This window comes from Doryrhamphus excisus, chromosome 1 (assembly GCF_030265055.1).
Source record: "Doryrhamphus excisus isolate RoL2022-K1 chromosome 1, RoL_Dexc_1.0, whole genome shotgun sequence".
Classification (NCBI taxonomy): domain Eukaryota; kingdom Metazoa; phylum Chordata; class Actinopteri; order Syngnathiformes; family Syngnathidae; genus Doryrhamphus; species Doryrhamphus excisus.
In genome coordinates, this window is record NC_080466.1 from 17,360,504 (window position 1) to 17,386,147 (window position 25,644).

General features: G+C 43.6%; 2 protein-coding genes across 5 annotated transcripts in view; both read left to right on the forward strand.

The window, feature by feature from the left end:
• grin2ab (glutamate receptor, ionotropic, N-methyl D-aspartate 2A, b) overlaps positions 1–12,193 on the forward strand; it is a 126,776-nt gene extending 114,583 nt beyond the window's left edge. For both annotated transcript variants that reach the window (XM_058086867.1, XM_058086876.1), the window contains 5 exons: positions 2,480–2,667; positions 2,875–3,113; positions 4,000–4,183; positions 5,894–6,644; positions 7,013–12,193. In XM_058086867.1, coding sequence (XP_057942850.1) covers positions 2,480–2,667; positions 2,875–3,113; positions 4,000–4,183; positions 5,894–6,644; positions 7,013–7,961 — 2,311 coding nt within the window. In that variant the 3' untranslated portion in view covers positions 7,962–12,193. The remainder of the gene's footprint in view (positions 1–2,479; positions 2,668–2,874; positions 3,114–3,999; positions 4,184–5,893; positions 6,645–7,012) is intronic.
• A 6,924-nt stretch (positions 12,194–19,117) lies between these two features.
• The window catches only part of abcg2b (ATP-binding cassette, sub-family G (WHITE), member 2b), a 31,934-nt gene continuing 25,407 nt past the window's right edge, over positions 19,118–25,644 (forward strand). For 2 of the 3 annotated variants that reach the window (XM_058086898.1, XM_058086893.1), the window contains exons 1-2: positions 19,118–19,283; positions 25,508–25,587. The gene's annotated coding sequence lies outside the window, so the exon portion shown is untranslated. The remainder of the gene's footprint in view (positions 19,284–25,507; positions 25,588–25,644) is intronic. The other variant, XM_058086906.1, reaches the window with a different exon arrangement.

A 25,644-nucleotide genomic window follows, 5' to 3' on the forward strand; every position in this document is an offset into this window, starting at 1 on the left:
GGTTGATGGATGGATGGATGGATGGATGGATGGATGGGTACTTTATTCATCTCCAAGAGAAATCACAATATTGGGGCCAATATTGCCATAGAAATATGTTTGATTGATGATTTCTGCAGTAATTTCTGCTAACTTCTGGAAAATCTGAAAATACATGTCCCAAAAATTATTGCAAAGTAAAAAAAAATGCTAAAATAAAAGTAGTAAAATAATAATAATAGTTTATTACCAAAAAATGTCACCCCATCATAATGAAAAAATCATCCTAATACATCAACAGCCCCAATCGTCATTGAGCAAAGCACCAGCGGAGTAATACGTCCAGTACATGGGGGACAATATGAGCTATGCTGGGATGGATGAATGCTTTGCAGCCACATTTGGCCGAGAGTCAGCTTGAGAAACTCAAGAATAGAATGTATCTCAGTGACCATATATCAAGCTGCTGTTTGTGCTGAGCTGGTCTCTATCAGGCCCGCACAGGGCTGCTTCAGTCTCACACACACACACACACACACACACACACACACACTCACTTTGAATTCATCCTGTCGCCTCAGAATAATGACAACAACCTGCGAACAAAGACACCCTCGTGCAAATGTGAGAATGTGATTTGTAGCCGAGAGCGAAATCCCGCCTTCTGAGGAATCTTCTCGACGGGATTAGTTGGTGGATCTCATCTTTTCACGACTTGTCTTTAAACGGCAAACTGAAATTGCCAAATGAATCAGATGGTGATTATTAGAAATTGGCTTCATTTGTTTATGTTGTATCATTATTAGAGATAATTTCATCTTGTGATATTAAATTGCATGGGACGATGAAAATCTTCTGTTGTCCTCGTCTCCCACCTCCAAACAGGTAGGCGAGGGTTCACTCTGTGCATTGCGCGGCATGAACAGAGTGAGCCCTTTTGTCAGTCATACAGTCTAGGTGGGTGGAGGCGGGGCCACTAGCATACACACAGAATGCAGAAGAAGTACAAAATGAGTGGATTGAAATATATTTAGACTCAATCTCGTGTCTCGTGACACCCCATAATTAGTCGCTGTTAAAATTGGCAGAGAAATATATCACCCATCATGCAATTTGGTGATCTTCTCATTTCATCATCAGTTTTTATCACTTTTTTGGGAATGTCAAAATATTGTAAATATTTTTTTAGCAAATTGTGCTAATGATACAAAATGGATATACAGTGGAACCTCGGTTGACATCATTCCTTCCACACGCTTCCAAAATGTACCGCAACCAAATTAATTTTTCCCACCAGAAACATGCTAATTCCTTCCAGAAAGCCAAAAATCTTTTATGGTTTTCCATGTGGAAAACAATTGGAAATGACAGGCATGAATGAACATTTAATGTTCCTTTTACCGTCATTGAAGACGTGATTCTTGCCATGAGTGGTGGTTGATCTCGTTGCCAGATTGTGTCTTTGGGAACAAATTTAATCAAATTTAATTAAATTTAATTAAATTTAATTAAATTTTTAATTACATTTAATGAAATTTAATTAAAATTTTAATTACATTTAATGAAATTTAATTAAATTTTTAATTACATTTAATGAAATTTAATTAAATTTAATGAAATTTAATTAAATTTAATTATGTGACAAAAATAAAATAACAAAAATTAAAATAAAAAATAAATAAATAAAAAATAAAAATCTAAATAATATTATTAATAATAATTAAAATAAAAAAATAATAATGATTTTTTTTTTAAATAACAAATAAAAAATGAAAAACTTTAATTTTCCTTTTACCGTCATTGAAGACGTGATTTTTGCCATGAGTGGTGGTTGATCTCGTTGCCAGATCGTGTCTTTGGGAACTAATTTAATTAAATTAAATTACGTGACAAAAATAAAATAAAAAAAATTAAATAAAAAAATAAATAAATAAAAAATAAAAATCTAAATAATATTATTAATAATAATTAAAATAAAAAATAATAATGAAAAACTTTAATTATATTAGGAAGGCAGGAAGTGAACAAATGTAACAGTTACTGATGGTACCAGATGGAGCGGTAGGATTTAATAAGCTTTGCTTCTTCCTACTCCTTTTGGACATGTGGAACTGTGAACTGATTATATGATGCATTCAATTGTAATCTGATGCATGTTCAAATGAAATAAAAACCATTACATTACCATTTAAATTTTCAAAACAAACAAAAAAAAAAAACGGGGTGATGCTAACCGAGGTCCCACCACGGTACTTGAATATCACCCACCCAGCACTTGTAGTGGGTGGCTTCGTTTGCATTCATTTAGCACCACAATGAAGCGCTGATAGCTATCCTTGCTATATCCTTGCTAGCTATCCTCCATTTTCCGTCCTAAAAAATGTAGACGTAAGAGTAATTCACCAACATGGCCACTAGGTGGGGGCGGCGTCAGTTACTTTCCTTCACTTTTCTGCTGGAATGCATGAGCAAACCAAGACCACGTATCCTCGTCTTACAGCAAACTGGATGCCTTCATCTACGATGCCGCCGTGCTCAACTACATGGCGGGCCGCGACGACGGCTGCAAGCTGGTCACCATCGGCAGTGGCTACATCTTCGCCACCACGGGATACGGCATTGCACTGCAGAAAGGATCCTACTGGAAGCGTCTGGTGGACCTGGCCATCCTCGGCATCATCGGAGACGGTGAAGCCTCAGCTGATTAGTGTTACCTTTAACCATCGGTCCCTGAACACACCATTTCATCATCATTACCGATTTTGTCTGTGTGTGTGTGTGTTTGTGAGTGAAGCACTTTCATGGTCGTGCACACACATTCCTTATCACTCCATCAATATCAGTACTTTTTCACCTCCTCCACTTCACCTCCTTAATCTTCTCCATCTCCTCCAGGTGAGATGGAGGAGCTGGAAGCCCAGTGGCTGACGGGGATCTGCCACAACGAGAAGAACGAGGTCATGTCCAGCCAGCTGGACGTGGATAACATGGCGGGCGTTTTCTACATGCTGGCCACCGCCATGGGCCTTTCCATCCTCACCTTCATCTCCGAGCACCTCTTCTACTGGCGTCTGCGCTACTGCTTCACCGGCGTCTGCTCGGGGCGGCCGGGCCTCCTCTTCACCATCAGCAGGGTGAGTCCACACCAGATATTTCCTGGTATGGCTTGGTTTAGTTCTTACATCACACACATGACGCTAGCATGTTTAAATGACAACGGTTTGTTTGATTTGACTCACTCGTGCTGCACCGCCGATATCTTGACAGCCGATACTTCCTCCTCGCTTTTCCTGCCCCCCCCCCCCCCCCCCCCCCCAGTGAGCCTTGCCGGCCAGTGCGAGTTGGCTTCACTGCCCTGGTTCTCGCTGCAGACGGCAGACAAACGGCAAACCTCGCCAGGAGAGAAGCAGCTTGTCTGAATGAATTCATGTCTGGGACACTTTTAAATGAGAATTCTTTTAAGTGTGTGTGTGTGTAAAGGTGTGAGATTAACAATGAGAGATGGCCGTCGTTGACAGTCCAGCTGAGGCTCTGATGTATTTCCTGCTGTGGGCCGCAGGAAAAGACCACACTTTAAAAAACATAACAAATTATGGTCACATGTCCGTGGGTGGGGTGCACCCACACACACACACACAAATTCAGGCAAATGAGCCTGTTTCATTATTCATGTTTGTGTGTGTGTGTGTGTGTGTGTGTGTGTGTGCAGCAGAGCTTTTATTCCAGACGAGCAGCATTTCACACATCAAGTGTTTTACAAAGAGGGTGCGATGTGTGTGTCTGCTCTCACACTGACACTCTGGAGGTTAAGTGGTTCCAGGAGGAACATCTCCTTGCACTCAAAGGCAGCACTGACATCATCACCCAAATTAAATCACCACAGATTACACAAACACACACACACACCAAAGAAGCAAAATGAGGTCAAAGTTTGCGGTTGATTTAGTCGGCGAGGACACACGACCGGCGCACCCTTTGGTCTCGTGTCTCGTGTCTCATGCGGCTGTGGTCCTCCTCCAGGGCATCTGGAGCTGCATCCACGGCGTTCACATCGACATGAAGAAGAAGGCTCCCGAGTTGGACTTCAGTCCTCAGGCCAACATGTTGCACCTGCTCAAGTCCGCCAAGTCCATCGCCATGTCCTCGCCTAAACGCAACACGGTGCTGCTGCAGCCCAGCATCCTGGACGTGATGACTGGCAAAGGTGATGACAACGCACACACAGGAAATACTCTCCTGATCAGAATCTCAACAGCTGTTGAAATATTGCAAGAATGTCAATTTTGCAGGCTGGGTTGCCAGGTATTATCGTTCACAGTAGCCATGCTGTAGGTCACAGTCTACCCTGTTTTTGCATGAAACGTGAAATTTCATCACGTTTTGACATCGACAAAGTGAAGTTTGGAGGTGACACATGCGACATAATGGGCTCTACCAATCTACCAAATCAATATGAACCAAACACAAACAGAAGTTTGATACGTAGCATATCATTAGCATGTTCCAGAGTCAAAGCCGATGTGTGTAAATATCTTGTTTTTGTTTTGCGCGACCTTTGCCACAGAGATAATAGCTAAGATTTCATTAATGACTAAGAACATTGAAAAATATTCCTATTTGAGAGGCTGAAATCAAACAGGAAGACACAAACTTTATCAACACTAGCGTAGCTATGCGTGCTAACAGTGCTAACAGTGCTAACAGTGCTAACAGTACAGCAGAACAGCAACATAACGCTAGGTTAGCCTCTTTGCTGAAACAAAGCAAAATAATCAAGCCTAAACCCCCAATGTCTGACAGATAGTCGGCAGAGCTTTATTTTAAGATGTGTAGCGAAGCCTGCTTTATGTCAACATAGCCGTTATTGTTGCACAAAATGTCAGAAATGGAAACACGGTCATGGATCCTCAACGTACGTCACAAGTTTTCAGTCCAGCGAGCTTTAAAGATTTTTACTAGCTTGTAAATGGTAATGGTAATGGTAATGGTAATGGTAATGGTAATGGTAATGGTAATAGTAATGGTTTTATTTCATTTGAACATGCATCAGATTACAATTGAGTGCATCCCATAATCAGTTCACAGTTCCACATGTCCAAAAGGAGTAGGAAGAAGCAAAGCTTATTAAATCCTACCCCTCCATCTGGTACTTTTACAATCAGTAACTGTTACATTTGTTCACTTCCTGCTTTCCTAATATAGTTTGGAACATTTTAGGAAATATATACCTCTAAGGTTTATCAATACAAATCTAAGAACTGAAGTGTAAAAATTCATTCATTCATTTTCTACCGCTTATCTTCACGAGGGGGGGTCGTGGGGGTGCTGGAGCCTATCCCAGCTGTCTTCGGGCAAGAGGCAGGGTACACCCTGGACTGGTTGCCAGCCAATCACAGGGCACATATAGACAAACAACCATTCACACTCACATTCATACCTATGGGCAATTTGGAGTCGCTAATTAACCTAGCATGTTTTTGGAATGTGGGAGGAAACCGGAGTACCCGGAGAAAACCCACGCATGCACGGGGAGAACATGCAAACTCCATACAGAGATGGGATTGAACTCAGGTCTCCTAGCTGTGAGGTCTGCGCACAAACCACTCGACCACCGTGCAGCCCAAGTGCAAAAATGACATTTTAAAAACACCTTTGGTGGAGGAAATGTACTAATAATAATAATAATAACAGAAACAAAACAACTGGCGACTGCACTGCTTGGTGGAACTTCAACAGAGCCTCCAGAGCTGCACATTCACTCATCGGGTCACATGACCATCAATCACACGGCCTCATGATGAGAAAGACATTAGATGGCACACACCGAGGCAGGGTGATAAAGTATCAGCAAAGTGGATCCATGCAAACATCTTTGCTATCTGTTGCCTGAGGTGCCTCTCTCCTCGTCTCCTAGGTAACTCGCTGCATCTGCCTCAAAAGGGTCCCGGTCTCTATAGCAACGCTACCGGTCCGCAGGGTTTCCTGTCCTTGTCCGGCCGCCACAAAAACCTCCTCAACAATGCGGCGCCCTTTCCCGCTCAGCCTAAAGTCCCCGCCCACCAGACCAGCCCCAACAAGCCCCAGCTGTCCATCACCAACGACAACGGCAAGACCCGCCTCGCCGGACCCGCCTGCCCGCCATCAAAGCCTCGCGCCCTTTGGAAGAAAAGTGTGGAGACACTCAAGACCCAACCCGGCGTGGCGGCGCCGGGAGCCGGCCCGAGCCCCACAGCGGCACCCGGACCCCCGGCCATGAAGAGCCAGCGCTACCTTCCTGAAGAGCCTCCGCACTCTGATATCTCAGAGTGCTCCAGCCGACCGCCGTCACACAAAGACTCAGACTCCATGGCGGCGAGGGGAGGGTTCAAGCCCATCAATCAGCTGAGGAAGAGGGGAGGCGGAGGCGGAGGAGGATCCAAGATTTACTCCATAGACTCGGACCAGGCCAGCCTCCAGTCCGCTCCGCCGTACCAGCGAGACAGCCAAGGGGGCAGTGACGACCACACGTACCCGCCCGACCTCTTCCCCCCAGACAGCACGTACTCGCACAAAGCGGACACGCCCATCCTGCAGCTGAGCGCCACTTTGCTGCACCACAGTCACAGCGCAGAGGCCGACCTCCACTCCATGAAGGACAAAAAGTACAGCACCTACACACACAGCAGGTAATACTATCACCAGAAGAGTGTATCTGGCTTACAGCAACATCCATATAAGGCACCCTGTGACATCACAAAGGAACAGTTTTGCAACGTCCTCTGAAACCGAGCGTTTTGAGCCACCTTAAACTTTTTTCAGGGCTAACTACCAAATGCGCAAACCTCATTATCGGAAACTTTGGCATCATTTAACACGAGAATACAACATGCTAACTACATTTATAGGTCAGAAAAGTGGAAAACGCATAATTTTGGATGTGAGAGTACATTGGTGGTCCTGTGGGGCTTCCAGTAGCACATACTGTTAGCCGGGTTCCAAGCGAGAGTGTAGTCAGAAATCTTTGTGAACTCTAATTTTTGCTCTCTCCTGTCAGTGTAAAGGACAAGTCCGGTGGTTCCTTCGACGCTCCAAGCTCAGGGGTGAGCTCTCAGGGCATCCGCCCAGGCCACTGCCGCTCATGCCTGACCAAGCTAAGCGGCTACTCCGGCCTCTACACAGTCCGCTCTCCGCAGGCTCGCTGCGACGCCTGCGCCCACCTGGGCAACCTGTACGACATCAGCGAGGACCACCTGCACTACTCGCACGGTGGCGACATGTTTGCCCACTTCCTGCCCCAGAGCCAGCTGGGCCTGGTGGGCGAGGGGGACGACTTGGTCAGCCACTTTGAACCCACTCCGTCGTCGCCGTCCGCGCTTCCCGCCTCCTCGTCGGCGCAGCACCTGCAGCTGAGTCGGCAGCACTCCTACGAGAACGTGGTTCCTGATGGCGTTCCCGAGCGGCAGCCTCACCTGCGCGGCTTGAGTCTACCCGACAGGGAGCGGGAGCTGACCCTAGACGAGGGGGCGTATGCTAACGTCCTCACTATGCGCTCTGACCGCCCGTTCAGCGGCCGCAGCCCACCGTCACCGTCCCCCTCCCACCATCCCAGCTTGGATGCTCCCATGCCCCTTCCCCGTCGCTCCAAGAGCCTCTTCCCCGATCGCCCCTCCCACAACCCCTTCCTGCAGTTGGCCCCGGTTCAGCGGGAGACCGCCTCTCATAGCGCCCCTCGCATGTCACAGAGAAGCTCCGCCCTCGAGCTCTACAAGCAGCGCATGCCGCTGTCGCTCACCCTCGGCAACCACGGTGGCCACCACGCCAACCAGCACCATGTCGACCCGCAGGTCTTCTACCCTCAGCAAGAGCCCCCGGTGGTGGCCTACATGGTCCCGCCCGCCGCCGCCCAGCCCATGAGCTACGTGACGGCGCCGCGAGCTTCCAGTGCTGGTGGGAACAGGCCCCGCCTCTACCGCCGCATGCCTAGTATCGAGTCTGATGTGTGAGACTAGCACTTCCTGTCACTGACACGCGTCTCCAAAAAGGCGGGGTGTTTGAGCGAATCAGGCAACATGAAATGACCTTCCAAGGCAGATGGAATTCTGTCCGCCCCCACACCTCCTCCCCCCACCGGCTTCTCTGAGTCACGGGGAGCCGCCCAGCCCCGCACTTTTTTTTTTTGTTTGCTGTGTGTGCACCTCAATTTCAACCCTCTGCAGCCAACATGTGTCTTCTACGAGCACACATGGAGCCCCGTAGGACTCGAACCCGCGGGAGGACTTCACGTGGCGGCTCGGTTGGCAGGGTGTCCACATCCCAACACACACACACACATTGTGTAAACACACAGGGATAGACTGTTTGATAACGTTGATGTCAGCTAATTGAACATTCCAAAAAAAAGGGGGGGAGGGCGGTCCCAAATGGCCGCCAATCAAATCCTCTCAGGATGAGAGTGTGCGTTCTGAGTGTTCCAAGAAGGACACACACACACACATAATTTAGCATCCTAGCTTCCTTCCTCTCTTAGCTCCTAGCCTTTCAGGTCACACACTGCATGCTTCCTAAGGCCCTGACCTACGCTCACACACTGATGCAGGGTCATATGTGCACACACACACACACATGCACAGCAGTGGAGGATGGCTCCTTACAGTGTGTGTATGTGTGTGTGTGTGCGCGTGTGTGTGTGTTGATGCTCTTTGTGCACTTTGTACATTTTATAACTTGCCACCAAACACAAACCAAAAAAACACTTTTTTATACTCAGAATTCCCTGGATGATTTGATGTCTTCTGCTATTTTTCTTTTCTTTCTCGGGTTCCTTCGCCTTCACGAGTGTTGGATAACGAGTACAGTGTCATAGATATTGATATGATTTTATTCCCAGCCCCTCCCACTTCCTTTAGCGGCTTCATGCTGTCATGTTATGAGTAGATTAGCGGTGGATTGAAGGTCAGTGGTGCACTTTGTTTACATCGTCGGCATTGGATTCGGGCACATTGTTTACGTTGTGCTGCGGAAGATTCAAGCGTTTTCCTGGTCTTTCCATCAGAATTTTCAACAAATTTTGGGGAGACGGGGGGGGATCTGGTGTAAAGACCCGACCGCGTACTGTGGTGCAACCGTGTTATTTTACAGGTGTGCTTTTATTTTGAAGGCCAACAGGACGTGTTAAGGCAATGTTGTCAGGCAGAATGCTGGAAAATACCGGAAACTACGTAAAGGAATTGATAAAAAGGAAGGTGAGGGTGGCAGGTATGGATGAATTTCCAAGCTGTGTCCCACCTGAGGCTCGGTGCATCAATCCCAGAGAGAGTTAGCAGTTGTTTAACTCGTGCTGTGTCTCAAATGTCAGTTTAACTCCGTACACCTATGGTCTCTTGTGACCACCCCCAGGGCACACACCCATTGGAAGACATTTCAGCTTTTATTTTCAGGTACAGTCATTCTTCACTACATCTAAATTGCCGTTTGAACATTGCTTGCTTACACTATTGCATTTTTTTGAATTATTATTGAATAATTAATCGCTAATTAATTGTTAATTATGGCCTATTCTTATTCTATTTAAAAATATGCAAATTGTGCAAACTGTATTTTTGCTGAAGAAGGGGATTTTCAAGCATAAAAATGTCAAAATTAACTGAATTACGTTATTTAGACGGCTGCACAGTGGTCAAGTGGTTAGCGCGCAGACCTCACAGGTTTTCTCCGGGTACTCCGGTTTCCTCCCACATTCCAAAAACATGCTAGGTTAATTGGCGACTCCAAATTGTCCATAGGTATGAATGTGAGTGTGAATGGTTGTTTGTCTATATGTGCCCTGTGATTGGCTGGCCACCAGTCCAGGGTGTACACCCGCCTCTCGCCCGAAGACAGCTGGGATAGGCTCCAGCACCCCCACGACCCTTGTGAGGATAAGCGGTAGAAAATGAATGAATGAATGAAAAAAATGGCAAAATTCACTGAAATACGTCATTGAGATGGCTGCATGGTGGTCGAGTGGTTACTGCGCAGACCTCACAGCTTGGAGACTTGAGTTCAATCCCACCCTCGGCCATCTCTGTGTGGAGTTTGCATGTTTTCCCCGTGCATGCGTGGGTTTTCTCCGGGTACTCCGGTTTCCTCCCACATTCCAAAAACATGCTAGGTTAATTGGCGACTCGAAATTATCCATATGTATGAATGTGAGTGTGAATGGTTGTTTGTCTATATGTGCCCTGTGATTGGCTGGCCACCAGTCCAGGGTGTACCCCGCCTCTCGCTTGAAGACAGCTGGGATAGGCTCCAGCACTCACTGCAAGGATAAGCGGTAAAAAATGAATGAATGAACAAATGAATGTCATTAAGACCACCACTCAACTTATGAGTGTAGTACTCCACATTGGTCACTAGGTGTCAGTAATTGTTTGGCAAGACAAGCACCAGCTTTAAATGATCTCTGGCACAGTAATGATCATAACAATAACTCGGGGTACCATTGTGGCCCACCATAGCTCACAACAAGCGAAAACTCTTTACTGAACTTGGACAAATGATTGACCTGGACGCAAAAAAAGCGGGATTACTTATCTGGATGCACAACTTAAAAGATAGAACCCATTTTTCATGTGAGCAAAAGTATCGGGACATGTGAGTGACAGTCTGTGCTCCATTTCAGATTGGCTTGGATGGGTTTTTGCTTGTGTCGACTGCAATTAGTGGTGAAAACAACATGAAAACCACTGCATGAAATCTTGGGATATGGTTTGTTATGAAGTACTATGGAGATAAAAATGCTGAAAGACGGCCATATTTGAATGGTCATTATCTGGGAAGGACCCCAGCCCTCAGTTCGGACACAGCTTCAGAGTGGACCAATCGTGTTCCTCATATCGACTGACTGCTTTTTCAATTTCATTGAATTCTCCCATGCGTTATATTTGATCTTATGTTCCAACATGGCTGCACAGAAGCGGCCCATCGGTCCGCTGAGCCGGTTTGTGACTTATATGCATAATATCAGGTTGCAATATTTATTTATTTATGTACAGAGACTTTTTTTCCGGTTAGTTATTTAGTTTTTTCTTCCAAATATTTGGTTTAATGAGTGGGATTAGAATGGTACCAAGTGGCGTCTTCACTTCAATAACAGCTTTTTTGTTCCTCGGATGACAGCAAACTGGCATGTTTTGGATTCTTCTGTGACTTTTTTTTTTCTTTTTCATTTTGGATTTTATGATTTTTATTCCACCCCTCCACCCCCGCTGTGATGTGGGAAAAGTAGACCTGCGTCGCCGGGGCGGCCTTATCGGCATCAATGAGGAGTCCGGTCTCAGCGGTTCCGAGTGCGCCCACCAACTTCTCTTTCACTACGAGTCTGTGCTGTTTTACTTGTGTGTGTGTGTGTGTGTGTGTGTGTTTTACACTGAGCAGGCATTTATATAAGACAATGGATGAAGAGTGTGTGCGTGTACTTTTCTGTTCTCTCTTCCCTTCATCCCACTCATAACTTTTGACCCATCTCATGTAACACACACACACACACTTCCACACACATACACAGTAGTGTGTGTGTGTGTGTTGTGTGTGTTGTTGAGTTTCGTACCATCACTCCAGATTTTTACACTTTTTTTAAAAACTTGCATGACCGTGCTCGTGCTTCTGGTGGTTTCTCTTTTTGCTGCAGCACCTCCCCGAAGGTCACATGACCGTATCACACACACACACACCAACGCAGCACACACACACACACACACACACACACAGACACACACAAAAAACACACACTGATGCTGGACTGGAGCTGGAACTGGACCCCTCCCCCGCAGGACGGTGCAATGAGGGAAATGATGTTTCCGAGTGGGCACGGTATGTTGGGCCCCAATCGTGCACGGGTGGTGGGTGGTGTGTGTGCGTGTGTATGTGTGTGTGTGTGTGTGTGTGCGCACGCATCGGTGTGTGTTCCCTTGGGTCTGTGCTGTGTGCTCACTTGTGTATAAGTTCAGGGGTTTCTAAGCTACTAGTTGTGTTGTACATAAAACTTGTCACTCAGTACCTCTGTACAATGTGTAAATAAGTAAAGGTTACATTTTTCTACTCGCCCGACTCTTTCATTGGACTTTATGTGCTGTGGAAGTATCGTCCACTCATACTCCACCTGTGTCATCTTCTGTCATGTTCACTTCTTTTATCACTGAGGCTCTTTGTGGATCATCCTGTCTGGAGCTCATGATGCCGTGCCAACGTCCTGTTACCTGGCGACACATATGAAGGCAACACGCAGGTAACTACTCAGGCAGACTTCATGGGGACGACACTGGGAGACATACTGGTACAATGCTGGGAACCGTGTGGGGAAACATACCCAAAGACGCTGAGGAAGGTTCTGGAGGGGAAAGTACAATAATGGAGATGTTGGGGACCGTGTTCGGAAACATACTGAGAGCTTTGGAAAGACTAACTAAACCAAGACCAAGGTTACCAGTCCAGGGAACATACTGGACTGATGTCTCAGAAACATGCAGGGAACTAAATTGGGGAACACACAAATCACTCCTAGATATGTTGGAATCTCATCTACCATATTGGGAATTCTACAACAATAATAATATCCATCAACTAAACCAAGAAGAGTGGAGTTTGCATGTTCTCCCCGTGCATGTGTCGGTTTTCTCCGGGTACTCCGGTTTCCTCCCACATTCCAAAAACATGCTAGGTTAATTGGCGACTCCAAATTGTCCATAGGTATAAATGTGAGTGTGAATGGTTGTTTGTCTATATGTGCCCTGTAATTGGCACATATTGGTACAGGACAGCATCCTAGTTGTGAGGTGGGGTACACCCCAGACTGGTGGCCAGCCAATCACAGGGCACATATAGACAAACAACCATTCACACTCAAAAACATGCTACGTTAATTGGCGACTGTCGCCAATTGTTTTTGGAATATCGGAGGAAACCCGAGTACCCAGAGAAAACCCACGCATGCACGACGGTGGAATTGAACCCTGGTCTCAGAGTTGTGAGGTATGCGTGCTAACCACTCGACCACTGTACTGTACAGCCCCATATAATAATAATAATAAATAATAATAATGTGTAGAATAAATAGATTACATCAAATATGAACAACAATGTACAGCGTAAACAGTAAATTTGCACAAATAATTTAAATAATTTTGAATAAATAATAATAATTTAAACGCAAAGAACTAAAGAACCAGCTCCGAAAAAGCTCTGGAGCAGTTACAGTGGAAAAGGGGCGACAGTCCCCAAAGGATGGGTAAGTGAGGTTGCCCAGTCCCAGAATCCCAATGTCGGAATGCGTGTATCATAACATAGGAACGTTAGCAAGCATGCTAACTTGGACAACTACAGCATACCAGGACACACCGTACAGTATTTATGAGATCTACCTTGACTCAGAGAAGTATTTTAGGAATGTGTTCTGTGTGTACTTTCACCCTCGTGTGTGTGTGTTGATGTTGGGTGTGTGTTTATCCAATACCTCATATGAACATCATTGCTTAATAGAAAGTAGGCGGGGCCACATGTCACACATGTATGGCTGTATGTAGGCCTGTGAGATGAAGCAGATAAATGAGGGTAATTAATTTCCTAGATGAGGATGATGATGATGATGATAATGAAGATGCAAAGGGCCGGCGGCGGCGGCACAGAGCAAGATGGAGGCCGGCGAGGCTTTGCCAGAGCAGCTGTAGGCTGTTGGCTCATCTTGAGACTGCAAACATCCTCATTAACCAGCAGCCAGCCTACACACTTAAACAACATGCATGCATGCGTGTGTGTGTTGGCGAGCACACTCGTGTTCTTAAAGTGTTTGCGATGGCGGCAGGGAGCGCGGCGTGTCAGCCTACATGCTAAACAAAGCCATGAAAATGTACATATAAGGGCCCGGAGACGCCTACTCGCACACACTAAAAATACTGCCAGTGACTCGTCACAGGAAGACCAACTCTGAGATGAATCGAGAGGAAGAGCAGAGGAGGATTGTGGGGGGGTGGGGGGGGAGGCAACATGATGAAGCAGCTCGCAAAGAAACAAGACCGGCATCAACTTGGAACATCTATTCTCATCTACTGTGTCCTCCTGCATTCCTTTTATACCACAGTCACATAGAACAGCACATGCAGTGCAGGTGTGGCGCCCCTTATGGGTTGTGGAGAAAACAACATGCTAGCATTCATGTAATACACATCCTCAAAGATTAGCATCATTAGGCAAATGTTGACTGACTTACAGGCTGACTGGAAAATGCGTGCAAACCTGAAGACGTGATTCTCTGAAAGGAAGGTGGTTGATCTCGCTGCCATGTCATCTTTGGGAACAGTCGTGTCTTCAATGAAGGTAAAAGTAACCTTAAATGTCCATTTATTCCTTTTTGTCCATTCATCGTATGCATGTACATACTTTCTAAATATGTTTTATTAGAGCCCCAGAGACATGAAATAACACCCCTATAGTCATATTTATACTTCTCTTATTCATTGTTTGCAACACATTGCACAAATATTGTGCTGCAGGGCCTCAAGAAAGCCATTAGCTAATAAGCTAGAGCTGAATTCAGTCCTGAGTGAAGAAGACAAAAAATTACCACTTCCACACAGGATGGGGGGGGTAACTTTTTTCCATTCAATTTTTCCATTCCATTTTTTCCAATATTTGCTAATAAGCTAGAGCTAAGCAGTTAGCCTCAAATTAATTCCTGAGTGAAGACGACAAAATGTACCACTTCCACACAGGATGAGAGGTGTTAAGGTAATGGTAAGGTAAGGTAATACCATAAAAAAGCTTTCATTTCAATCATTTAAAGATTAATACATTTCTGAAAAACACGATACAGTGAGGGAGGGATAATCAAACTTTTTTATTTTTCTGGTGTGGCTCCTGACAAGCTTGAGTTTTGACTTGAGTTTTTAAATATGCCTTTCAACATTATTAGAGCCCCAAAGACATTAAATAACACCCCTATAGTCATATTTACACTCCTATTATTCATTGTTTGCAACACATTGCACATATCTTGTGCTGCAGGGCCATTAGCTAATAAGCTAGAGCTAACCAGTTAGCCTCAAATTCATTCCTGAGTGAAGAAGCCAAAAATGTACCACTTCCACACAGGATGGGAGGTTAACTTTTTTCTATTCCATAGATGACTTCATGACGTGTTAAGGTAATGGTAAGGTAAGGTAATACCATAAAAAAGCTATCATTTAATGATTAATACATTTCTGAAAAACACGATCCAGTGAGGCAGGGATAATCAAACTTTTTTATTTTTCTGGTGTGGCTCCTGACAAGCTTTGACTTGAGTTTTTAAATATGCTTTTCAACATTATTAGAGCCCCAAAGACATTAAATAACACCCCTATAGTCATATTTACACTCCTATTATTCATTGTTTGCAACACATTGCACTTGTGCTGCAGGGCCTCAAGAAAGCCATTAGCTAATAAGCTAGAGCTGACCAGTTCGCCTCAAATTCATTCCTGAGTGAAGAAGTCAAAAATGTACCACTTCCACACAGGATGGGAGGTTAACTTTTTTCCATTCTATAGCTGACTTCATGACGTGTTCAGGTAATGGTAAGGTAAGGTAATACCATAAAAAATCATTTATTGATGAATAAGTTTCTGAAAAACACGATATAGTGAAGGAGTGATAATCAAACTACGATATTGTGGGGGACGAGTGTACTTCATCTTTTAAATTTTGCTGCCACATCGAGTTTTTGGCGACAAACTTTAACTTGCGTTTTTAAATATGCTTTTCAACATTATTAGAGCACGGAAGACATGAAATAACACCCCTATAGTCAGCTGTACACTCCTATTAGTCTTCATTTGGGAATTTGGGAATATTATTTTTTGGCGAGGAGGCTCCAGCATGGATGGATGGATGGATATGCCAAGGAGGAATAAAAAAACGAGCTGGTTGGTTTAGAGTCTTCCACGAGCCCAACGTAGTCTCCATACGTTTTGTCGATTTTTATAAAACCTTGTTTGCCTCCAAAGAAAAATGAATTCAGTTGTTCAAGCAGCAAAGACTTTTGTGTTTATTTGTTCTTGTGATTGAACGTTTGTGTTGCAAATCCGGTAAAGTCTGTCAGTGTGTGTTGTTGAGTGAATACCCACAATGCACTGGTGCACACTGCCCACAGAAACGGGCAGTGGTGTGTGCATGTGTGGGTAAGAGAATGCACTGAAATTCTCTGCAGCCTCACACACACACACACACACACATGCAGACACCCATGCATGAAACACACTTTGCTTAAATAGTTGATGAGGTCTGCGAGGCTGTCAGCCGTCATTCGGCCGTGCAGCAAGAAGACTTGTCGCGTCCAATGAGCAGTTTTGTCTCGTGTAACGCGACGTACAGACTCGGTCGGCGCAAATGGATTCCCGACAAGCCCCTGCTTTATTTTACGCCGCGATACATACTTGATGACCTTTCCGGTGCTTACGCCAAACGGCACGCCATGATCCCGACGTGGCGTCCGGGCAAATAACAAGCGCATTAACTATTTAACCTGCGCACAAAAACAACCCTCAACTTTACTGAGAAAGTACAGGAAATAATAGGCCGTACGGACAAAAGTACTGGGACAACTCCAGGAAGTCGAAAGTGAAAAGAATGTCTTGTTAAGACGAAGAACTAAGAAGATCCTAGTGGTCTAGAGGTCTAGAATCAAGTGCTAATGCTGCTGCCCTTGCGACCTGACCTTGGATAAGCAGTCGAAGATGTATGGATGGATACTAGTGATGCGCCAATCAGGGTTTTATGCTGCCGATTCCAATACCGATCATCCAGGATTGACATTTGCCGATACCAGTGCCGATCACATGGATTAATTATCCATGTGATTATCCTCAAGAGGGGTGCTGGAGCCTATCTCAACTGTCTTCAGGCAAGAGGCGGGGTACACCCTGGACTGGTGGTCAGCCAATCACAGGGCACATATAGACAAACAACCATTCACACTCACATTCATACCTATGGACAATTTGGAGTCGCCAATTAACCTAGCATGTTTTTGGAATGTGGGAGGAAACCGGAGTACCTGGAGAAAACGGGGAGAACATGCAAACTCCACACAGAGATGGCCTAGGGTGGAATTGAACTCGGGTCTCCTAGCTGTGAGGTCTGCGCGTTAACCACTCGACCGGATTAATCATCCATTTATAATAATTGGCTTATGATGAGTGATGTTGGCCAAAGGTGCCGTATAAAGGAGAAAAGTCAGAAAAATTCCCAGGCTTGGAATTACCGATGGATGTCACTGTCGTCCAATCACCACTGCCTGTCCACTAATTAGCGGAAATGGTTAAACGGAGAACGTTTGGTTTTGTTGATTAATGATTGCAACCATCTAACGTCAATCCAGCACTTGATTAACAATGATGGTACACACCAGTCCACCTTTTGCACTTAATCACTCTAGCGGTTTTACTGTAGTGACATGGCTTGGTTGATAGATACTTCCCAACCCAATGGTTGGTGGTTCAATTCCCTGGGTAGCCGTTTGTCATTTTGTATAAAATTATATTACATCAGATGGAAGTCCTTTCCACAGCATTTCAGTACATCCTCAGCTTAGATTCCAAACTATTCTGATATTCATTTGAAGTTTCAGCATGTTTTCCACAGCATTTCAACCCAGCTTCAGCTTCCCAACAGCTGCTATGTTCCTTCTGCATTTCGATCTCCGTACCTTTTCAAAGCATTTGATTCAGCTTTTCAGAATTCACACGCAATAATGCATCTCAATTTCAGATGTATGCTTAGATGAAAACCTCATCATAGCATGCCCATGTTAACATTAGCCTAGCTTGTGTCGTAAATGTAGACATGGCCATGGAAGAACGTGAGTGTTTCTCTTCAATGCCATCAGACAGTTTGATCTGACAGGCGACCCTAGGTCAGCGAGAGGCCTTATAGCTATCCCGAATGGATTTACTGGCCGTTTCATTCATGCCAGCAAAACACTAGTAGTGATTAGAAAAAAAAAAAAAAGCAGGAAACGGCGCCTGACGGATGGAAGCTGTGCTGTTTTTCTTCTCAAATGCAAACACGTCAGCAAGACGTGGAGCTGGCGAGGCTTTCTGGAAGACGAAGCCACTAAGATGTGAGTGCTTCCATCACAATCAACACAACTTGCACTGCAGCACACCTTGGAGTGGAAGCAACCATTATCCAAAAACTAAGGAGCTCCATCCATCCATCCATGAGGATAGACTAAGGAGCTTCATTCCTAAAACTAAGGAGCTCCACCCATCCATCCATGTGGATGGATTAAGGAGCTCCATCCATCCATCTATGGTGATGGACGAAGGAACTTCATTCCTAAAACTAAGGACCTCCATCCATCCATCCATGGGGATGGACTAAGGAGCTTCATTCCTAAAACTAAGGAGCTCCATCCATCCATCCATCCATGGGGATGAACTAAGGAGCTTCATTCCTAAAACTAAGGAGCTCCAGCCATGGGGATGGATTAAGGAGCTTCATTCCTAAAACTAAGGAGCTCCATCCATCCATCCATGGGGATGGATTAAGGAGCTTCATTCCTAAAACTAAGGAGCTCCATCCATCCATCCATCCATGGGGATGGATTAAGGAGCTTCATTCCTAAAACTAAGGAGCTCCATCCATCCATCCATCCATGGGGGCAGCAACCTAAGCACTCCCCCTCTCTACTTCATCCAACCTCACCTAGCAGATCCTGAGATGTTTTCAGGCCAGCTGAGAGAGTCTCCTGGGTCTTCCCTGAGGCCTCCCACAAGTCGGGAACACTTCACCAGATGCCGGAGCCACCTCATCATGACAGTGCTTCTAACCTTAACTCTTCAGGAGAGCCTCTTGTACCCGCCATCTTGTCCATTCGGTCACTAAGTTCATGACCGTAGGTGAGGGTGGAAGAGCTTTGGCTTTAGAACCTCTGATTGATTGATTCATTACATTGATGAAGATGTTAACTTATTAACTTTGCATAGACAATGCTCAAGGCCGCCCCCTAGTGGCTGTAAGCGGCTTAGTGATGACATCAAAGCAATCTGATTGGATGCTTCCTAAGTGCTATCATCTTGCATGACCTCGCCGTTGATGTTCCTGTCAGAGAAGCCCAACCTTTCGGAACCAATCGTAGCAAGTCACCGACACGCACGTTTTCTTCTTTGTTGTGTTCGAACGCTATTAGGCGTCCTTTCTTGTTTTTGTGGTGGCACTAATGGACTTTTGGTGTCGACACAGTCAGGATTGCTGACATGTTTGAAACTTTGACTAACTTCTTTTACCACTTTGAAGGCTTTCAACGTTTGAAGGTAATGCCAAATGTTGTTTGGATGATCAAACCTTTCATCACAGGGTGGCAGCACCGAGAGAGCGACATTGCATGCAAAGTACGTTTATTTAACAATGCAACATTTATCATGTTGGATAAAAGTCCTGAACACCAAATATAATCATTTATCATCTGAGTCTTCTCATGATGGCCAAAAACTCAAATAAAGCTCTGCCAACTATCTGTCAGTGAGCTACAGCGGAAGTTCGATTAGGTTATTTTTCTTTAGCGAAGATGCTAACCTAGCATGATGTTAAAATGCGATGTTAGCGCTTTCGCTCCCATAGCTTTGCTAGTGATGCTAACATTTGACTTCATTCTCAATGAGCGTTCCATGATGAGAATGACATGATAAACTTATCAGTATATTTCCCATTTGATGGAATTCCAAATGGGATGATCTAAGCGGTGTTTGATGTTCCAGCTTCCGGCTATATTTACTTACACATGCTAGCAACATTCCATTCTTTGGAGCTCTCTGAATTGAAGACCTGTGATGTACTTTGACATTTTGTGCGACTTTAGAAGTTTATTTAACAAGGCTTCGCTACACATCTTGAAATAAAGCTCCGCCAACTCTAAAGATGGTGGAGCTATAAGTTTGATCACTTTTCTTTGGTGAAGACGCTAACCATCAGGTAATGTTAGCATTTTCACTCCTTTAGCTTTGCTAGTGTTGCTAGCATTTGACTTCATTCCCAAATGATGCTAATGAATGATAATGAGATGATAAACTAGGCGAGTTTGCTTGAATTCCATGTGGTACGACATCTGCGGTGTGGATTAGCATGCTAGCAACATTTCATTCTTTGAAGCTTGTGACTTGGGACATACATTGACTTTAGAAGTTTATTTAACAAGGCTTTGCTACACATCTTGAAATAAAGCTCCGCCAACTCTCAGTCAGCGAGCTAAAGATGGTGGAGCTATAAGTTTGATCACTTTTCTTTGGTGAAGACGCTAACCATCAGGTAATGTTAGCACTTTCACTCCTATAGCTTTGCTAACATTGCTAACATTTGACTTCATTCCCAAATGATGCTAATGAATGATAATGAGATGATAAACTAGGCAAGGTTGCTTGAATTCCATGTGGTACGACATCAGCGGTGTGGATTAGCATGCCAGCAACATTTCATTCTTTGAAGCTTGTGACTTGTGACGTACGTTGACTTTAGAAGTTTATTTAACAAGGCTTCACTACACATCTTGAAATAAAGCTCCGCCAACTGTCGGTCAGCGAGCTAAAGATGGGGGAGCTATAAGTAAGTGTCAATATAGTGATATAGTATATAGCACATCATGACTGGTTCAAGACTCTTCATCCTTGTATTTAGCAAACATCAACTGCTTGTATTGTTTCTTGAATTGGCTCATCGTTGTGCATTGTTTGAGGTCCTTACTCAATCCATTCCATAGTTTGATTCCACATACTGAAATGCTATGGCTTTTTAACGTAGTCCTAGCATAGAAGTGTTTCAAATGTACTTCTTCCCTGAGATCATATTTCTCCTCTCTTGTAGAGAAGTATTGGATGACATTTTTAGCTAATTGGTTATGTTTAGCCTTATGCATTATTTTAGCTGTTTGAAGATTTGTGATTTTAAAAATAAGGAATTAGTATGTTCTCTGTAGAGGCGGCATTATGAATTATCCTTACTGACCTTTTTTGCAGTACATTTAGCGAGTGAAGATTGCTTTTATTACCCTATATTTCCACACAATAAGTAAGATATGGTAGAACCAGAGTTGTTTGTGAAAGGGTAAAAATTGTTTGTGAAATGCATGAAAATGTGTTTTTCTTTGGAAAAAAAAATTTTGCAAGTGATCCCAAACTTTTGCACAGTAGTGTATATTTTGACAAAATCTCTCAACAACACAAAAATGGTTGTTTTACACTAAAGTAAACATGAATACTACTTGGTGGAAATGTACTTGGGCAACTCTGTTAGAAAAGAGAGAAAATGTTGCATGAAAACACAAGAATGTAAACATCAGTATCAGTCCACATTATTATTATTATTATTACTATTACTATTATTCCACTCAACTGACCGTGGTTACCACGCCCGGCTGTCTTCTGATTGGCTGGTAGTAAAAGCAGCACCTGTGGCTTGTGGAGGTTATTTTAACCTTTCAGGGTAGAGAAATGTGTTCTTTGAAATTCTCGTGTATTTCAATCTCAGCGTCCAAGGTTGAGGAATTATGCTGACTGAAAAAGCTCCACGCTGACGTTTGTTTTCCATCACATGCTTACAGGTGCAAGGGAGGCTCATTTTTCATTCCATGCTGAATTTTTATTTTTTGTTGCGCCGATGGGTCGATCCGACAGCGGCAGTCGCCACATTCCACTCCATCACGTAAAGTGGAATGGGAACAATCCATCAATGTGGAAGAAAACAAAGTCAAAGAGAAGCATGATGGAAATAAAGCAAAGTTGGATGCGGGATGTTTACTGTACCTGTGATGACAGGCTGGAAAAGTAAAACTCTACATTTATGCAGATATGGCATCACAAGCGTCCGTCAAAAGTGAACCGTTGCATTTTGGGTGCTTCACTCTATCACAGCACGGCCAAATGCAGATCCGTTTTCTATGCCGCTTATCCTAGCTGACTTTGGGCGAGAGGCGAGGTACACCCTGGTTCACAGCCTGGTACACCAGCCAATGGCAGGGCACGTATAGACAAAAAAAAAACATTCACTCACTTTCATATTCACATTCAATTTGGAGTCGCCAATTAACCTAGCATGTTTTTGGAATATGGGAGGAAACCGGAGTACTCGGAGAAAACCCACCCACGCATGCAAGGGGAAAACATGCAAACTCCATACAGAGATGCCCAAGCGGCGATTCCAACCCAGGCCTGACTGTGTGGCCAACATGCTAACTAACTACTCGGCCACCGTGCGGCCCATCCCATTTATTTCTAATTGCAATGCAATGTAAATATATAGAAAGTACTACTACTGAGTACTGCTGAGTACTACTGAGGTAACTTTGGGAATGATCCCAGTTGACAACCTCAACAAGGCAGTGCACTTTTTTCCATGCAATATTAATTGTGCAGAAAGTAATGCTTTTGAGGTAAAAAAAACAAAAAACAAATAAAACATAAAAAACATAAAACTAAAATAAGCACTTTTTTTGAAAGGCTTTACATTAGGATAGGAGCGTCTAAAGATTTTTCCACTGAGGGCCAAATATGGAAAAAATATATATATAAATGTATACATTGTCTTGTAATAATATTGTTGTTTCTTTTTGTTGCATGTTGCCATAATAATAATAATAATAATAATAATAATAATAATACATTATTATTATTTCATATTTAATATTATTATTATTTCATATTTAATATTATTATTATTTCATGGAAACAATTATTATTGTTATTATCATTACATAATACATGTTAATAAAAAATAATAAAATATTATTAAATGATACATATATATATAATAATTAATAATAATGACTATTATTATATCCAATTATTATTATTATTATTATTATATATATAATAATTATGATAATAATATATAATATAGATAATAATTAATAATAATTACTTTTATTATTATATACAATAATTATTATTGTTATATATAGTAATTATGATAGTAATAATATATAATATATAATAATTAATAATAATTACTATTATTAGTATATATAATAATAATAATAATTATTATTATTATATGTTATATGATATGTTATTATATGTCATACGTATATTTATGGCTTTCATCGTGCAAACCCTGAACAGAGGACATGCACACACCGTGCACACGCATAGCAAGGATCCACAAAGCGAGACAAGCGCACGTGACTTCATCGTGCATGCATGAAAGTGCAAGTCAGCGCGAATTAGCGCGTGTATAAATGCATGGACGCAGGAGGAGCTAATGCTAATGAGACCAAATTCCTATTAGCATATTTCAAAGACGGGGAGAGCCGGTTAATTAACACGCAACTGATGAAAACGTTAAAGGAGTACTTGGGGTCAAAGGAGCCCCGGGCGCCTGCTTTCAACGGGCCCATGTCCAAATCCTGTCAACACGAGTCGGCGATTTTTCCTTGAGATGAAAGTCGTCGTTTGTGTGGATCTATATGAATGACTGCTTCCTGCGCAAACACAGGCAAAATAATCAATTCCAGTGATCATCCACAGGATGGTTTTCAATATGATCATGAAAATCTCTAATAAAAAACTGCTGTAAGAGAGCGTTTCATGAAATGAAACGATGCATTAGCTTTGCCTGGCGGGCCTTTGCCACATGCTGCTAGCTGCTGACGGCAGGTGCGAACACGCACATTAGCTCCTACACCCCGGGTGCTAATAGCAGCGTCGGGCTCTTAGCACCTGGCCGCTAAGAGCAGCTGCCTTAAAATAAGCTCACATTTAGGAGTTGCTAACACTTTACACTTATAGTTGGGAGTTTTTGACCTGGAATCGTACCTCCATTACCTCCGTTACCCCTCACTTGTCCCTCAGACCCCAGCTAGTTAGTGGGGTCACTTCACAGGGAGAGCGTTAGCAACTGGATGCAACACGGTAAAACGTTTTATTATCTTTTCAAAAATAACGCAATCTCACAGTCAAGGCTCCTTTTTGTGCGGATTATCCAGGTGTGTGTGTGTGTGTGAGATGCCCTCCTTCTGTGTGGCCGTTTCAGCTTTTCGGGAAAAGCCAAGGTGCTAAAGCGGCTTAACTTAGTGTGCTAAAGAGCGGCGCTAAGAGCTGCTAAATGGACTTTAACGATTGAAGCGTTGTCTGGAATCAAAGTGCAGATTAAAAGGTGGACAATAACCCCAGCTGGCGCTGGGATGGGGCCAGGGCGATGAGGAATAACGAGCTTGCGATCGCCACGTTATTGGCCCCGCGCGCAACCTGTTCTCTTAATGGGCTTTCAGCGCAAGCTAATGTTGTTGCTTCTCTGGCCAGCTGGGGCACGTGAAGCCAGGAGACAAAACAAACACATCCAGATTTTAGCCAACACGCAAACGACGGGCTGGACGTGACTCAGCACGCTCTTTCGTCTTCTATCATAGCAGCTAAGTCGATGCTATGTTAGCATTAGCTAGCATTAGCAACTGCAAGTGGGCAAGTACGCAGTAAACGTGCAGGGGCGTCCAAACACGGCCACGTAGTGAAAAATGAAAGGATGCAACTTTGATAGTTTGTAGCAGATATGCTAAGAAGTTATACTGTACATGACGTTTACAGTATTACAAAGAAAAACTATATTAGTATATATGTTATGACTTTTTTCCCATTATATAACTTTACATATTTTGGGATTCTAACAGAATTTATTTTTTACTTTATTGCTAATTAGCATGTGTTAGCATGCTAACAGGTTAATTGCAATGTCAACAGAACAACCAAAAAAGTAAAGCGATTCTTGAATGTTTCAGCTAATTGGATCAGTTTTTAGCCTCAATTAAGCATTTGCAAGTACAGTCACTCGTTTAAAGCGGTTAATGAGTTCCAGATCCGACCACAATAAAGGAATTACGGCGATATATAAATGGAATATTTTCATCCAACATGGAAAACCTTTTTATGGCTTTTCTAATGACATTAGAGCCCTCTAGACATGAAATAACACCCCTATAGTCACCTTTACACTCATGTTATTGTTAAGAGTTGTTAACATTGTTATCATTGTTTACATCACATTGCTCAACTCTTACGCTGCAGGGACTAGCTAGCAAGCTAGCTCTGAATTGATTTCTTCGAAACATCAGATGACAAAAATTTACCACATCCACACGGGATGGGAGGAGAACTTTTTTTCACTCCATCATGTCGTTGATGCCATGGCTGACTTGATGACATGTAAACTGATGTTCCAATGTTTTGTCGTTTTTTGTGACCAGAACACATCACTTGTGTTTTGACTAATAATAGACCAGAGTCTACCACAGCCTGCATTTTTTTTATTAACTCTTCCAGGACCAAAGACAAAGTTAGGGTTTTTATCCCAATAACGTATTTAAAAGTCATTTGAACTAATGAACTTTAGTCAGCAAATTCTTTCAGACACAACAACACCCACAACATGACCTTGACCGCCACACAACCCAACAACAACACAAATGAAGTCACCCACCTGAAAACAACATTTCATATTTTGCTTCTGTTTTGTGTTTTTCTCGTGCTGTTCTGTCCTTTTGCTTTTTAATCCCAAGCGGCCGCGAGAGTCCGACGAGTGCGATCGACCCAGCGAGGAAGCCAGCGAGGAACCTAATGACTCATGAAGTCACCACAGGTGATGAAACATTTAGCAGCCACAAAAATGCTACATCATTCCCAGCAGACACAAGTA